This window comes from Telmatherina bonti (assembly GCF_933228915.1).
Source record: "Telmatherina bonti genome assembly, chromosome: 22".
Lineage (NCBI taxonomy): Eukaryota > Metazoa > Chordata > Actinopteri > Atheriniformes > Telmatherinidae > Telmatherina > Telmatherina bonti.
The window spans coordinates 12,700,728-12,716,992 of record NC_136631.1 but is presented as its reverse complement, the minus strand read 5'-3'; the positions used below and the strand labels follow the sequence as shown (position 1 = coordinate 12,716,992).

The 16,265-nt window shown below is 37.8% G+C and overlaps 1 protein-coding gene across 1 annotated transcript in view; it reads left to right on the top strand.

The window, feature by feature from the left end:
- Nucleotides 1-16,265, top strand: part of ralgapa2 (Ral GTPase activating protein catalytic subunit alpha 2) — a gene marked incomplete at its 5' end in the record, with an annotated part of 100,170 nt that overhangs the window by 12,714 nt on the left and 71,191 nt on the right. Inside the window, 8 exon segments of the mRNA XM_079262309.1 lie at nucleotides 4,264-4,374; nucleotides 4,825-4,874; nucleotides 11,647-11,704; nucleotides 13,068-13,111; nucleotides 13,244-13,424; nucleotides 13,577-13,692; nucleotides 15,054-15,192; nucleotides 15,689-15,897. Coding sequence (XP_079118435.1) covers nucleotides 4,264-4,374; nucleotides 4,825-4,874; nucleotides 11,647-11,704; nucleotides 13,068-13,111; nucleotides 13,244-13,424; nucleotides 13,577-13,692; nucleotides 15,054-15,192; nucleotides 15,689-15,897 — 908 coding nt within the window.

The following is a 16,265-nucleotide window of genomic DNA, read 5'->3' as shown; positions in this document are numbered from 1 at the left end:
CAAGAATTCAAAGTGGCACCCTGTCTTGGCTCCTCTGGTTTTGCCCCTTGCGTGATCCAAGGCTTCTTTCTTACTCGTCAAGACGGTTATGTTTTACTGGCGTTCATCTGTCCGTGTTCAAGGTAACTCAAAAAGTTATGGATGGATTTTAATTAAATTTTCAGGAGTTAGAAATGTGAAAAGGAAGAACTGATTTAATTCAGGTGGTGATCTGGAACACTGTTTGGATCCAGTAATGTTTTAAATGCCTTGGCGGAGAGATTTTTTTTCTAGTTTGCAGCTTTTTCCACCAACAATTTTCTCTTTCTCGGCCGATTAGCGGGAGGAAGCAAATAAGCCGGGTCGGGGAAACCCTTCCTGCATTTTCTCAAACATGTTTGCCTTCCAAGTTTCTTCTTCATTACTTTATATTTTAATCTTAACATGTTATTTATTTGCATGGTGTGGCTATCAGGTATGCGCTGCTGGAGGGGGAGGAAGGGCGCCGGGAGAAGAACTTCAATTTGGCCCACAGTAAACTGAGTAGTCAGACTATATTTCTTGTTCATGATTTAAAAAATGTATAGACTTCTATCAGGATGATAGAAGTCTATACATTTTCACTCTGGGTGAAGAAGACTTCACCCAGAGTATAAAAATGTCTCGGAGCAAGGTTACCTACCCCAGCTTTAAGTTCGAAGCAAGCCTGTTGTAAATTCATTCATTACCCAAGAGTGACATCAACATATTTAACTGTTTGCTAATGTAGTTAGTCCACCTCTGTTACAGCTGACAATTACTAGTTTAATTGCAGTAATTTGCGATAAATTTGGTCAACTGTCATAATGGTGTCCAGATGTTTACATAATTGGATAAAACTGGCAATTTGTTTTTATTTCAAATGATTTACAGCCAGAGGTTATTTGCTGCTTTTATTATCACATTGCACAATTGTCCACTGGTATAAACATGGCATATCTCTCATGAGCAGTTTTTGATTGGAAAACTAAACAGGCTTTTCATTTTGTTGTTTTTGTCTATACATGGTTGTGGTGGTACATGGTTAACTTGATATAAGGCATCTTAATAATATTTTCCTGCTCTTTTTTTCCCGCTTACCATTATGTTTGTGTATATGTGTGTCTTCTCTTCCACTCATGATGTATTTCCCTCAGCTGTTCAGTGACCGATGGGCCTATGTCACATGTTTTTCTCCACTGAACCTTTCAGAATAGCATCAGCTCCAGATTATATTCATTCTGGTGGAAGATGTGAACTTGAGAACAAACTGACCAGTTCTCTCACTGCATCTCATTTTATACAAAAAGTTATTTATAGATTTTTTTTTCAGGCTGGAAATAAGGAATCGTTTAAAGCCCATCTGTGTCCCTGTAATGCCTTAAAAAATAGCTGGTAACTTACAGCGAAGCTAAACATATGATGCAAATGTTACATAGTTAAATAGAAAAGGATACTTGTCCTTTTGCCTACTCAACTCAACACATCAAAATCTTACAGTGCACATCCAAAGGTACTTCCATCCATTCAACACTTAATACATAAACGCCTGGAAGTCTGTACCATTTTGAACCCTTTGCATACCTTTTGATCATATGATATTAGATGTTATTGGGGAAGAGACACACTTGCTGCGTTTACATGGGAGATTTATTTCCTGTTTAATTCCGAATAAAAGTTCATTCCGCTTTAAACTGATGAAAAACGACCATGTAAACACTTCATTCCTGAGGCTAATTTCTATTCAAAATTAAACTTAATTCCAATATAAGTGGCTAATCTATTCACATTTGAATTCCGAACTATTTAATTCCTCTATAATGTGAACCTTAATTCCGCTCCAAGTTAATTCCGATTGTTCTGCACATGCTCGTTACCTTGTCCTGTCCCGATGACGCGCATTGTTTTTGCCTCCTGTGTTCGGTGGTCTATCTTTCTTCCCCTTCTCAGTTGCTGCAAAAAGTGAAGTAGTATGCTTGTGTTGAGCTGGTACTTCAAATTTATGATAAAAATAGCGGCGAAACTGGTAATTATTGTGTTGTTTTTACGAGTTACGACTGAAAAGACGAGAAGCATGGAGCAAACTTTGTATATTTCTGGTATACGTCATACGTCACATGCACTCTTTGTCCAATCAGAACCCTTCCCAATCCGCCGCTCTAAAGAGGAATTAAGTAAGGATGTGTTTCATGTATACCTCCATTCGGGATTATTATTTTCATGTAAACTCGTAGGAGAATACTTTAATTCCAATTTATTTAAATCCAAATTATGAACTCTGAATAAAAAAAAAAGTAATCGTAGCCAATAACTAGAGCTGAACAGATGAAATCAGCAAAGGAACAAAAAAAAGTTAATGAAGACAAATCATTTTGTATTTTTAGAGCATTTAAAGACTATTGGCTTGTATTAACAGCTAGCATCTGGGCCTTGCAAAAATGCTTTGAGGTATGAGGTTTTTTGCATACTTAAACTTCTGTCTTGTGACCGGATGAAGTAGAATAATATCTGTTTCTGGACATCCTAACTGACAAATAAATTCCCGGATTTTCCTGTACTGCTTGATCAACATGCATAGTTGGATAGTGTAGCATGATGTGCCTTCCTCTTTCCAGCAGGGGAACTTGTGAGTAAGTGTGACTGGGTTTTCCCGTGGTCAAAGGTGTTAGAACTGCATTGACCGTTTTTAGGTGTTCAGTCAGTGCAGGTGTTTAGATCTATTAAATGATTTTTTTTTCTTTGGCAGGTTTAGATATTTGGATATTTTTTATTGTTCAGTTCATGCAGACTGAAAACTGAGAACTGAATCTTTAATTGAAGTGTTTGTTTTAAAAAATATTTTAATAACTTTGATAAGGATTAAAATGCATTTAGAATACTTAAGATATATGTGGTGCTTATTATATGGTTGTTTGTTTTTATAGCAAAAATACATAATATACTGCTTCATGATCTTTAAATGTATCAAACTATCCATCTCTGACACAAATTCTGTTTACTGGTTCTATCCTCTAAACAAACAAAAAATTGACTAAACAAACAAACAGCTTCTCATTACTTGTTGCTTTCTTAGGCACTTACTATCCTGAATACCGCTTTTTAACTTTATAACACAAGTTTTTACCAAAAGTATGGAGGGTTTAGCTGAACAGTTCCCAGGTTACAGATAGTTTTTGGTTGTTACATTTTTTGTGACACACCACTTCTCCCTCTGTGTTATTTTAAATTCAGTCAACGTGTTGTTTCCCTATTAAAAATAAAAAGCATTATTTTTATTGTGCTAGCTCCTCTGTACCTGCCATGGCTCAGTTCTTCTTCAGTGGTGTAATTATAGATGAGCTACATAGGTTAGAGCTCCATCATTATGTGAGTATTTGTGAACTTTAACTCACAAGCTCAACAACTGGCTGTTTGTTAGTAAAGTATGCACTAATATGTTGGCATTGGCTAGCTGAGTCTGATATAAAATATTGAGGATAAACTTTTTTCCTGTCGGATACCTTTTAAACTGACATTACTTTATAAAACCTTGCAAAATGTTCCTTCATCAAGGTTTAAAAACTAAATACAGTCCTGGAATTTACTTTACTTTCCCATCATGTGTCTTTATTATCCCTGCTTTAATCCCAGCGCAAAGATAAGTGGAAAGAGTCTTTGTCATATAGTTCACCATTCCAGCACTCCCCAGGAGCTGGAGAGTTTCTGGGACTCTTCCAGTTTGCCATGTGTTAGGGAGAGAATGGAAACAGAAGGTGAACCTTAATTACTGCTATTTTGCCAGAAATCATCCTGCCCTATTTTTGGTTATTCAAAACAGGCCAACCCTAGCAGTGAAAGTAAGCCAGATTGGGTTTTTTTTTTACTTAGGATTTGTCTATTTTCTTTTACTGTAGCAGTTAAATTTGTTGAGTAAATATTCAAAATAAAAAACTAGGTAATATGAACATGTTCATTCATATTAATCAAGTGAGAACTATGAAAGTGAGGTGTGGCTTTCAGCAGTCTATTGATCCAAACAAGCCCAGTTTTCTTTTATCTTTTGCCCCGCTTACATACAACAAAGCCCTATCAAATTCCACGAAGTACAAATATCAATATGTGTTTTTGTGTTTCTTTTTAAATGCATATGTAAATAAAAAAAGCTATTTTGTGTTTGTGTGATATTTATTACTTAACTGTGTTTTTGCACATTTTTCTTCTTTTTTTATGTTTAGGTAATGTACCGTACCAATTTCTGTTGATTGACACAATTTCCTGTTTCCACAGACATCATTGACAAGAGTGAACTGAAGGCATTCTTTGAGAGCAACTGCTCCCAGATTTATTTTATCTTCTATGAAAACCTCATTACACTGGAAAGCAACTTAAAGCAAAAAGGTGAGTACAAACTTTAAGTTTTACCACTCTTTCTTTAAATTTGCAAAGTCACCTAAAAATTAACTCTGTCCCTGCTGTCCAATATTTGTGTAACTGTAAAGGCTATTTTCATAAAAACTTTAGACATTAATAGTGATGTCCTAGATATCCATGAGCGCTAATAGTGCCAACATTTCTGTGTAGAGGATTAGGCAAGGCAAGTTTTATTTATAAAGCACAATTCAAACAGTGTGATTCAAAGTGTTTTACAGAAACAATGAAACATTAGAAAATAAGAATCACAATTTAAGTTAATGAGGAAAATGAAATGACAGATAAAAACTATAAAATTCTTATTGGGAGTATGCTCCTCTGGTAACACAAGTTTTGTTAATTGTTCATGAAACGGCCTTTTATTATCACTAAACACTGTTATCACAATGCACTAAACATACTTTTGTTGTGTTTCAGGGATCAAATCTCAAAGGGAGGAGCTGGACTCTATCCTCTTTATTTTTGAAGTAAGTTGGCTTGTCGATTTCTGTGCTGAAGCCTCTGATTTAGGCTACTGACAGCTGCCAGAGCGTCAGCACGCTCACACCTGAACTCTTAATTCACAATTGTGAAGTTGCTATATTGTAATCCTGGTCACTTCCTTAACCCTTTATAGGGCACTCTATGAAATACCTTGAAATGAGAAATTTTAACCTAAAATTGTCCTTCTGGTATGTACCAGGACGTCCATTATGTTGTTATATTTAAAAAAAACAAAAAACGGTTCATACTTAATATGAAAGAAAACGAAGTGATCAAAAGTAGTCACTTGCCCCATAAAGGGTTAATTGTATCAAAAAGGATTGGAAAAAGAAATTGGCAGATGGAGGGAAAGCGGCCCCAACTCAATTATGTCTCTGGACATGACTGGCTTTTAGATAATTTCTTGCTTTGCAGAATTCAAGTGTGTCTGAAAAACCAGGAGGGTTTGTCCTCTGTGCGTAAAAGATGTTGGGTCTGCAGGTTAAAATCTCCTTTGTTTTCCCACCTGACTGCAAAGGCAGCTCAAGTTTCCAATACAAACAATCAGCTCTCCAGTTACATTTGCAATGGGCAGGTTTGTCAAGGTGGCAGGAGATCACAGTAGGAGGTTGTCTGCTTATGCCCTCCTATGCAGTATGTTTTGTTCTATTTTATTTTGTCAGGCTTTGTTTGCTATATTATTAAAGACTTGCTGCCATGTCCTTTCACTACCTTTTTAAATGTTAAAATTGTTTTAATCAAAATTAAATGTTTTCACATATTAGGTTTTGACAGCATAAACATAAAGCAAACAAACAACTTACAAGATTTCCATCCAGAATTCTGCTTTTCTCACCAAGAAAGCAACCTTTCCTATCTCCACACCTTCAGTCATCTGACCTGTAAATAAATCCTGGATTCATTCCTCCTCCATATTTATGGAGCCATCTTTTCAGAAAGAACTAATATTGAAAGCAGCTTAGCCCTCATTTGTCCCCTTTTAGCCCTGCCTGTGACAACGTGTGCTTTTACCCGTGCACTGAGTAGATAAGCTTGCTTTGAGTGGTGTGTGCAGGACAGATACAGAGTTGCTTTGATCCTTGAGCTCTGGTACACTGTGTGAACTTTCTCTTTGTGCCATATTAAATTAGGCATGTTGGATCATATGTGTTCATGAATTTGATATCAATGGTTGCATTTGTACTCTCAAATATCCACCACTAATATGTATCAAGTTGTACCAGAGGTTATGTAACACAAGAACATGGTAAATGCTGTAAAGTATGACCTACAATTGATGTTTTCAGACAAGTAAACTGTGTAACTTTTTTTTTAATTTATTTGCTTTAGCAACAAACAATTCCACATGGCTTATGATGCATTTAAATTTATGTAAATATGTAGCATTAGTTGCTGTCACAGAAATAAAGGCAAAAGCCCTCGTGTCCTTTGCCCAGCTCGCGTCAGGCCAGTGTATAGAGTGGCCTATAAATGGATAATGTGTCTGAGAAAAGCCATGTGGTAGCGCAGTGCTTTGTGACACACTTTAATGCTTTGTGACAGGTTAAGAAGAATAATAGTGCTCAACATTACCCCCTTCCACTGTTCTTTGTCAGAAACTCCCTGGAAAGCCATAGTTATGTCCTTTTCCAATCAGATAGATGAGAAACCCAGTCGTAGGAGCTCCCCATCAGTTGAGTCGCCTCTTTGCATTAAAATCTGTCTGCCATAGAAGCCGTACATGTGCTGTCTGTGAACAGACTATGTGGGACTACTGTACTATCATGAGGAGGTATGTGAGCCCTTTTTCTGTGCATTGCTAGAGAGAAGGGACAGGATTAGGAAGGTGGGGGGGGGGGGGGGGGGGGGGGGGGTGTTATGATCTCCCGTGCTGGTCCCTGATATCTTGAGGGGGGTAATCTTTTGTCCTTCGCCATAGGCACTATTAGAAAACTCCACCCCCACCCTGCTGTCAGCCATCCCCGATCTCTTCCAGGGTTTCTTTGTCTGCTGCCACAGCGGCATCCACCATGGCAGCTGTTGATGCTGCACGACAACCGACAGATAAGAGACCTGATAGTTGTGAGGATTCAACGAGACTGTTGAAGATACAGCATAGAGAAGGATCTTTTTAACTCTTCCTGCACCTTATCTTTTGATATATGTTTTATTTTCTAAGATTCTCCTAATTAGTGATTATTTTACTGTTATTTCAGATCTGTTGCTATTTAAGATCTGTAGCAATTAAACATTTTGATTTTATTGGTTTTTTTCTGTGATTAGAGCTTTGTAATTTTAAATGTTCAAACTGGAGCAGTTGCATTGATGTATTAATATAATTCAGTAATAATATCTAATTTTGAGTTTCTAACATCCATTTTTACATAGAAGTTATAAAATAATTAAAGCTATATTTACAGTTTTAACACCAATATTCAGCAGTTTTTCAAAGAGAATTAGTGAGAAAAGAGATTTCTGATATGCAATGCTGATACAGATTAGACCTTAAGTGATTAGCTTAGCAATTCTTGTAAATGTTTAAATACTTAGACTATGTTGTTTTTGACACAATAGGAGGTACATTTGATGATATTAGTTTTCATAAATTGTTACACTTCAGTTTGGAAGGTGCTATATTGAGAACAATTTAAGATGAGTCATGGTACAAATTGTTTTATGGATTAGTGTCAGAAGTATCCTGTGTCCTTTACTGTGTCTCTTTGGAGGACTTTTCTACATTCTATTGGACTCAAGACAAAAATTGTCCTGTCTATTCTAGCTGCTGTACAGCTTCAGTTCAAACAGGTTTAAGTATGAAAGGAGAGGTTCTGCAAAGTAGTTGTACACCAACACTGATAACTCGGCAAATGTGAAACCACTCTTTGCTGTTTTTTTAAAGACTGTTTTAGTTGTCACAAGACCAGATTGAACTGCTGAGGCCTCAAGGGACTTCAGCTTGTTTATGCTCCTGTATGACTGTGGATGACCTCTTGGTGTGTGGGAGTGGCTTGATCTCAATGCCACTGAGATTGTGGGACAGGTCAAGGGACAGCAGTGGGACCAGCAAAATTCAGAGGAAAGTGTACATATTCCCTTTCTCTCCAGGATATGACCTTATCATGACCTTGTATCTGTCATCTGGGTCTGAGTCAGCACTCTGAATTTCCCTGGTCATCTTCCCTGAAACCCCCGACCCTCCACACACACACACACACACACACACACACACACACACACACACACACACACACAAACGTATTATATTTAAGGAATTTTCTTGCTGTTTTCAGTAGTTTATTCTATAAAAACACAAAATCTTCAGTAAAACTTCAGCATGCATGGTATTTTAGATTCAATGAACTTCTATGGCTTTAGTTTGGAGTAAACACTAAAATGTGTCCTAGGCAGTTGTTTTGATGCAACTAAATCCACCAATGCAGGTATAGCTGCAAAATTCTCAAATATCAGAAGTTATGCATGAGTTGGTAATGGTAGCTTTGCACTTATGTGCTGTTAAATCACTGCAGAGGAAGTCTGCACAGTGTGATGATGAAGCCAAAACTGCACCATTCGCACCTTGGAAATGCTTGAAATGTAAAAATTCTGTTTAGCTATTCTACCTGTTTGTATGCAATTATCTCTGTTATTAGTTATACTCAGTGCTGGCAATTATTTGAAGTAGCTGCAATCAGGTGACAGTGTAATAATTACACCAGGCCCAGGGCCTTGTATGTAAAGGGCCACAAATTACATAACTGATGAGTGTAACTCTTTTATTCACAAACACATTATTTTTTTTGCTTGGTGTCATGCAAAATGTTCATGATCAGAATCATAGATCAGAGTAATGGAAGTTTTTCTTTGATGTCTCAAATAAATGGGGATTAAGTTCTTCTGCTACTTTACACATTTTATATATGATGATATTTTTATCATTAGAAAAAGAGCATTATATTGTCAGCTTTTGGTGGAGTCTCATATGTTAAAAAGCTCCTGTTTCCCACCTGATTTATTGTGCCTGATAAGGGGGAAAAAAAGGAAAAAAGTTATGTAAAAATGCTCCTGGAAGAATTGTGCTTCTGCTTGGCTTCCACTGCTGGGATATGGGATGTGATTGCATTCTGCTGCTGCCACCCACTGGCCTTTGGGAAGAATTAAAGCACTTTTGTAATACTTTTTTTTTATTCTTTAGAGCATTTTATTAGGCAACTGTTAAATGACAGTCGCAGTGTTTGGCTTTGTGCAGTAACCTATGTTTCGAATTTAGCTTTTTAAATACTGTATTTTAGGTCAGTAATTGCCTGTCATACACAGTTTGCTCTTTTTTTTCTAATCTAAATTTTCTTACAATTTTGATATACATGACTAATTTTGTTTGACGTTGGTTGTTTTGTGTATTGTGTCTGCTCATTGTGTAACTTGGGAGTTTCCTTTCTCCTTAGAGTAATCATCCCCATGTCTTTAAAATCCTTAACACTGTGCAAATGACAGATTTGTCATTGCATTTCTACTGCTGCCGCCGTAAAGCCCTTGTAGCCCACCTCTGCGAGAAGTATATTCTGTGTCATGTTCTGGCTCTACCACTGGAAACCTAAGTGCGGATCATGTAAATGTGTTAAGGCTGCAGTTGTGCCACAATAATGCCCCTATCTTTATGCTGGAGTATGGCTGCAGATTAGAGTAACTCCTCCAACCTCCAGCCCAACAGACTTTGCATTCGTCTCATATCAGCCAGTAAATTCCTCATTGTTGCAGCCTCCATTCCCTCTCCGTGGGGAGTTTTTTCTGAGTTAGCTTCCCCATCTCATTCCCACTCTTCTTTCTTAGTGCTGTGTGAGAAGAAAGACAATGTTATTGTGTCTATATGCGCACACACATCAACGTAGACGCAGGGAAAGGCTTATGGAAGCTACCCTGCTGTGTTGCTGCCTAGCATTATCTCTCCACTGGTCCAAGGAGACTGAATGAAGTAGGCCAGTACAATGCCTGTACGGAGATGTAATAATCCCATGAGGTATCAATGCCAAGATGTAGCCACATGCCTGTTCTTGCATATCATCACGTCTGTGGATCAGAGAGAAGTTGAGCAGCCCAGATTGTCATCTTACGCCTCCTCAAAGTGATGTATGCCTTTCAGTGTCACTTGTAATGATGGGGATTTAGTCTCAGAGGACAAGAAGGAAAAGTTAAAGGTGGAGGATGGTGAGAGAGATAGGAAGTTGTAGACAAACTGAGACACTTAAAAGATGAAATGACTTCTGGGCCACCAGAGGTCTGAGGAGAGCAGGACAAAGAGCGAGAGAGCAAAGCAATACTACTATAATCATATGAAAATTTTACACAAGCAAACCAACATATAACATATAATTGGCCATTTTCATGATTCTAAAAGTTCTGTTCTTCTCAATCGACATAAAATTGTAGATTTCTTTCCAACTTGATCTTGTCTTTGTGTTTCTTACAGGTCTAGCACATTTTTTTTCATTATGCTCCGCATCCTTCTCTTTGCTGTGTTTCTCACTCTCGAGGGCAGATGAGCTTTTTATTATGCCGACCAGGATTGGTTGTCTGGTCAAGTGGGTCAGAGCTGCATACGAAAAGCAGTAAAAGACAGGCTTGACCTCTACATTGCAATCATGAAGTCTTCTTGGGTCAGTGATTAGGCTTTGATGAGAAGGGAGCCATTGGGGGATCAGTTGCTCACAGTGAGCTGACTATTAACTAGCTAGGCATGCACATATGCACACGTGTTAACCTTCAGCCTGTGGGGGGTTTTTTTTCTTTCTTTTTTTAACCTCTTCAGAAGGACCCAGTTAACCAGTCACTGTGTTGAAGAATAATGATCGGCTGCTGAAAGGTTAGGGTGCACTAATTGAGTTATAAAGCAGTTACTGCTGAGGTGGTGAGTGCTGTCCTGTGTCACAGGGTTTTGCAGAGATGTTAGGCAAAGTGGAAGCAAAGAGCGAGGACACCACATTTCAAATACCATAATGCTTTGGTTAAATGAGCCCCTCACCAAAGCAAAGTCAGATGTTATCAAGTCTTTCTCTCTTTATTTTGCGATCCTAAAAAGAAATTGGACAATACCTTGATGTAGCCACTGGGATTTTACACACTGCTTTGTGGACTCTCCTTTTAAATAGTGAAGTGGACAGAGTATGGATCTGACTTTGATCCACAAACACTACGTTGAACTAAAGATAGATGCTTATTTTTCTCAACTCAACCTGTTTTTAAAGAATGTCCTGTTTTGTCATCAATTTCTCTCCATTTTAAAGAATAATTTACCAAAGAACCGTTATGCTTAATTAAATTAAACATGAATTAGCAACTGAGGCCCAACGCTGCAATCCAGCTGAAGGAGTTGCACTCTGAACGCCATTACTGACGGGCTGCTGTTCTGGTTGCAAAATCTATTTTCAATTTTTATTGACCAAAATCAAAATCAAAAATTACTCTTCTTTTAGATGCTTACACAAAACTCTGAGGGTCATTTCAGATTTTGTACTGCTTTAGGATTTGAACTTGTTACAGGGCAGTGTGCTGCTTTTTAGGAAGTCAGATAATCAATAATGTTTTAGCGCTAAAATAACGTATATTCATCGGTAAACCCTGGAGTTTGTCAGTGTTCAGTTTCTTGGTTAAGGTTTATGTCACAACAGGTAACAAAGAGAGAAAAAGATCTAATTTCTCTGTAATTTAACCTTTATGCTTTTAACTATTTTTTTTCATGAAATCCTTTTGATATATCTAATCATAACTTTTACATTTCCTCAGAAAATTCTACAACTTCTGCCAGAGAAAATCTACAGCAGATGGCAGTTTCACAGTATAGGTATGTACTTTCTCCTCCTTAATATAAAGTACTTTATCTTCATGCTAACAAACTGTTGTTTCTTTGCCACACCTGTAGGCATTTATGCACTGTTTTTTCCTCACTTCTTCAAGCCTTTGTAACCTCTGGGACACTTTTAAGGACAAAAAGAATGTCATTACAGCCATGCCTAAGCCTTCCATAATGAAGAGAAAGTAATTAGTCTTAGAAGGGCTTGTAAATGGGAAATGCAAATGAGCACTTAATTTGAAATGCAAATAAGTAATTGAATTGTGTTTGCATAATGTTGGTCCAGCGCGAAAAAGTGAAACTGCTGCAAGAAGCAATAACCCCAATTATAGCTGCCGTTTGTCAGCAGCTGAACGGTTCAGGTCTAGATCACCGTTCCAGATTTGTCCTTTCCTACAGGCTGATGATTTCAAATATCAAGACTCATCTCTGAGTGAATGCCCCAGGCAAATGCTCCATTTTTGTCTGTCACTGAACAAGAAATCACCGCCGGTTTTAAAGTTGCCTCCTTTACTGGCATAGAATTTTTTTTATTCCACTGTTCAGTTCATGTGTTACTGGTCAAGATGTAGCGCTGTTTATGTAGTTGAGCTAAGATAACTCTCTTTTTTTCCTCACATTTTACATGCTATTCCATTGCTGGAATGAATTTCAGTGCCTAGTGACAGATTCCTTGTGGTGGCTGGAATGACATGAAGGACTTTGTGGTTTTTTGTTTTTTTTTTTTCTTTTCATGCTGAGGATTGCAAGGTCACAGACATTTCACACACACCATTAAGATCCTTTTGTCCTCAAACCAATGAGTACGAAAGAAATCTTCCATGCTTTGTGCATCCATCATTCAGATGAGAATACCAGACAAGCACGTTTATGAATTCTGCACGGCTTTGCTGTGCTTGTAGATGAATTATGTTGTTACCAGTTAAATGTCTCAGCCAGATCACCCAGTGAAGGGCCTCCTCATAGTTAGCCTTTTACCCCAACTTAACCAAGCTTTTTGATGTTGTTTTGTTTGAATCATTTAATAAAAATGTCCAGATGTCCTCATAAGAACGGTTCTACCTTCAGGCTGTCAGTAGTATGTCCTCTCTCACACAAACCTCTTCTGGCCTGCAATCAGAGCAGTGTCTCATCTGATTACAGTGGAACCAGATTGCCTTCATGAATACATGTTGCAGCCAACTGATGTTAATTTTCATCAGGAAAATGTGAAGCCTTGCCACTTCACCCACTAGTTTGTCAAGATGACCCATCAAGGTCAATTTGTCACAGTGGAGATGACACTTTGAGCTGTCTTTTGTCTTTGCTTTCTTGTGTGGTCGTGTTTTGTTGAATACTTGTGTCTTTCTTCCAGGTTCTATTCTCAAAAAGCTTCTACACACTGGAAATTCATTCAAAGTGAGTGTTTTGTTGCTTTATACCCCTATTAGGATTTGCAATGTGGAGAATCATGCAGAGCATTTTTTGTTCACTGGTTAGATGGTTAAATTAGGTTTCTTTTCCAATAATTCCCCCCCATCTCCTGTGTAGATACGCTGTGAAGGGATCCGTCTCTTCCTGCTGTGGCTGCAGGCTCTAAGAGACAACTGCGCTGAGGAGCAGTTCCTTATCTTTGCCTGTCTAGTGCCAGGATTCCCTGCTGTTCCCTCCTCAAGAGGACCCTGCACTCTCGACACCATTATTTACAATCCCTTCTCCAACCATTCTGATGGTGAGGCAGGGCACTTGCATAAGAGTACACATGCGTCCATGAAATTGCTTGCTTTGTAGGACTTGCATTACACAAAGTAAGCTTCTTTTGTTTTGGAACTGCTTTTTTTTCTCCTGCATTTAATATGAGTTTGTTTCTTCTGATCTGCGCAGCCAAGGTGGTGCCTGAAGATATTACCCCACTGGTCCCAGCTGTGGTTGGAGAAAAGGGTGCAGAGGACCCGACCTGTTACATCCTCGAAACACTGCTCAAGTACATGGTCATCCAGGTAATGACAACTTATGTGGATGATTCGTCGCGGTACAGTTTGGCGTTTAAAGCGTTGTTGTTGTCACCACTTATTCTCAAGTTAGGACTGAAGATTTAAGCTATTTAAAAAAACATGCTCTGCAGCCATGATAATTTCTGACATTTTCCACACAGGTGTTGATAAGTATGTCAGCATCTTCACCATTCATTGTGAGTTTCTGTTTGAGTTTATCCAGCCGGTTCACTGTAAGAAATGTGGAAAATGATCAAATAAGCCCCAACAGGACGTAATGTTCTTTTCAGCTTTCTAAATCTTTTTGCTGGTTTTCATGTTACTTTCCATTCATTCATGTTTTAGATATGCTAAAATGTCTTCATTAAGGGTTTTTTTTTGTAATGGAGATATAAATGTCTTCATTGTGTTAGAGCTTCATCTGTACAACTGTATATGCTTTAATCAGAACACAACTTACGCAGCCCACTTTTTACATAATCATCTGCCTCCTGTGTGTTTTACCCAGATGCCAATCTAGAGATTTCCAATGATAAGAATGTGTGACAATGTGAAACTTTACTCCTCAAATGTTCTTTGGAGTTAATATGGAAAATCAGCTGCTGTTAGCAACGGTTGGCCGAACTAACATATTGTGTCCTGTCATGCTGTGATTCACCAGAGACAGAATGATGATGTATGAGTCATGATTATTAACATTTAGTTGACTGTTACATGCTTCTATGTAGGCAACCTGATTTAAAGGTGATTTATAATCTTTGGCAGCAGTGCCATAAGAGAAAAAGCAGGTAAGTTGTTTAATAAGATGTGTGATTTTTAGTCCTGATCCTCCAAACTGTCAACACGTCTTTAGGTAAAATTAGTAAACACAGTTGTTTTTTTTGTGAGCATATAAATGAATTGTGCTATGGGGAGGTAAAAAAACAAACAAACAAAAAAAAAAAGGTTTTTGTCTTGTTTTTTTCAGAAAAATTAAAAACTTCTGATGCTGTATGAAGGCAGAAGTGTAATTCCTCTTTTCAATCTTCGAAAGAGTTAAAACAAGAAAATCTGAGCAAATTATTTTATTCTGTTACTGATTTGCTCAGCATCCTTTTCTTAGTTTGCTATTTTTTTCTTTAGTTAGTTTTTATAAATATTCCTGCAGCATCAAGATGAAGAACTAGCCTGTTATTAGCTGTTAAAAATGCAAGCCTCACCCCAATTTCTTTTTTTTTTTTTTTTTTTTTTTACCCACATACTGTTTCCTATCTAATCTTCAAGCTATTGTGTTGCAGCCAGTAAACTGTCGCCATCTGAGTGATGCTGGAACCAAGTCCTCCTGTTGTTTTTTGACCTTGTCTACCTTTGTGCTGTCTGTCTGCCAGGCATCCAGCTTGGAATGGAAGAACAAAGAGAATCAGGACTCTGGCTTCAGGTTTCTCTTCAGTCTGTTCAAGAAGTACTATCTTCCACATCTATTCCCCTCCTTTACCAAACTTACAAACCTCTACAAGCCTTTATTAGGTAAACTCACTCCCCAAAATCTGTATTTGTCTTTTCAAAGCAAATGTTTTTTTTTTGTTTTTTTTTTACTGCAAAAGTACACCCACTGTACATAAGCTCTGAGTTAGTGTGCACAATAAACTCTTTCTTGCTAGCACAAGCAGCACATAAGGCCTCACGGGAACATATGACAGGTTGTTTAAAATTGTCAAGCTTGTTGGTGTTTAAATTTTTTAATCCTACTTTTAATCTGATGTTACTTTGATAGTGCTGTAATGTTAAGTATTGGGTTTACTTCAAAACACTGAGGATTCAACATCAGAACAAAATTGCTTATTAATTACAAAAATGGGGAAATAGGTGAACTATATTCTACCTGTTTAGTTCCTGAATTTTGACTGAATATTTTAATTTTTGGGGGGGGGGCTCATGTCGGATATGTCTTTCTCTTTTTCTCTTGCTCTTTTCTGAATTTATTCACCCTTTTTTCTTTGTCCTGTACCTCTCACACGATCAGACCTCCCCCACCACAGACCAAAACCCTTGTATGTGCCAGTGACGCGGAACAATGAGAGCACCTTCTGCACTAGGGACCAGTACCTGGCACCCAGAGTGGCCTTCATCACCTGGCTGGTCACCTTCTTCCTGGAGAAGAAGTATGTCAGTAGTGCTGCTGCAGCGCAGAGCGCCAAGAACGGCACTGAGGTCATTCCCAAACTCATCCAGGTGAACATGACAACACGCTTGTTGATTTTACTCTGTCACAAAGGATGAAGGACTATTTGAGTTTTATAGTTTTTGTTTTGTGTTTGTGTATCAGAATGCGAACCATGTTTTAATTCTATTAACTTATATATGTATCGTTGTTTCCTTGTTCATTTATATCAGTGTTGGTTTGGTAACACCTTTTTATATGGAAAACCATTTTAAAATACAACCAACAAATTATCTTAATGTTTAAAAAGCCAAGTTGTGGAAAATAATCTCCTTGTACAGTATTAACTGCAGCTTGTCTGCATTAATTTTTGTTTGGTGTTCCTAATAAAGTGGCGAGTACCTGGTATAGTGGTATAGTTTCATTATTGGGAGACATT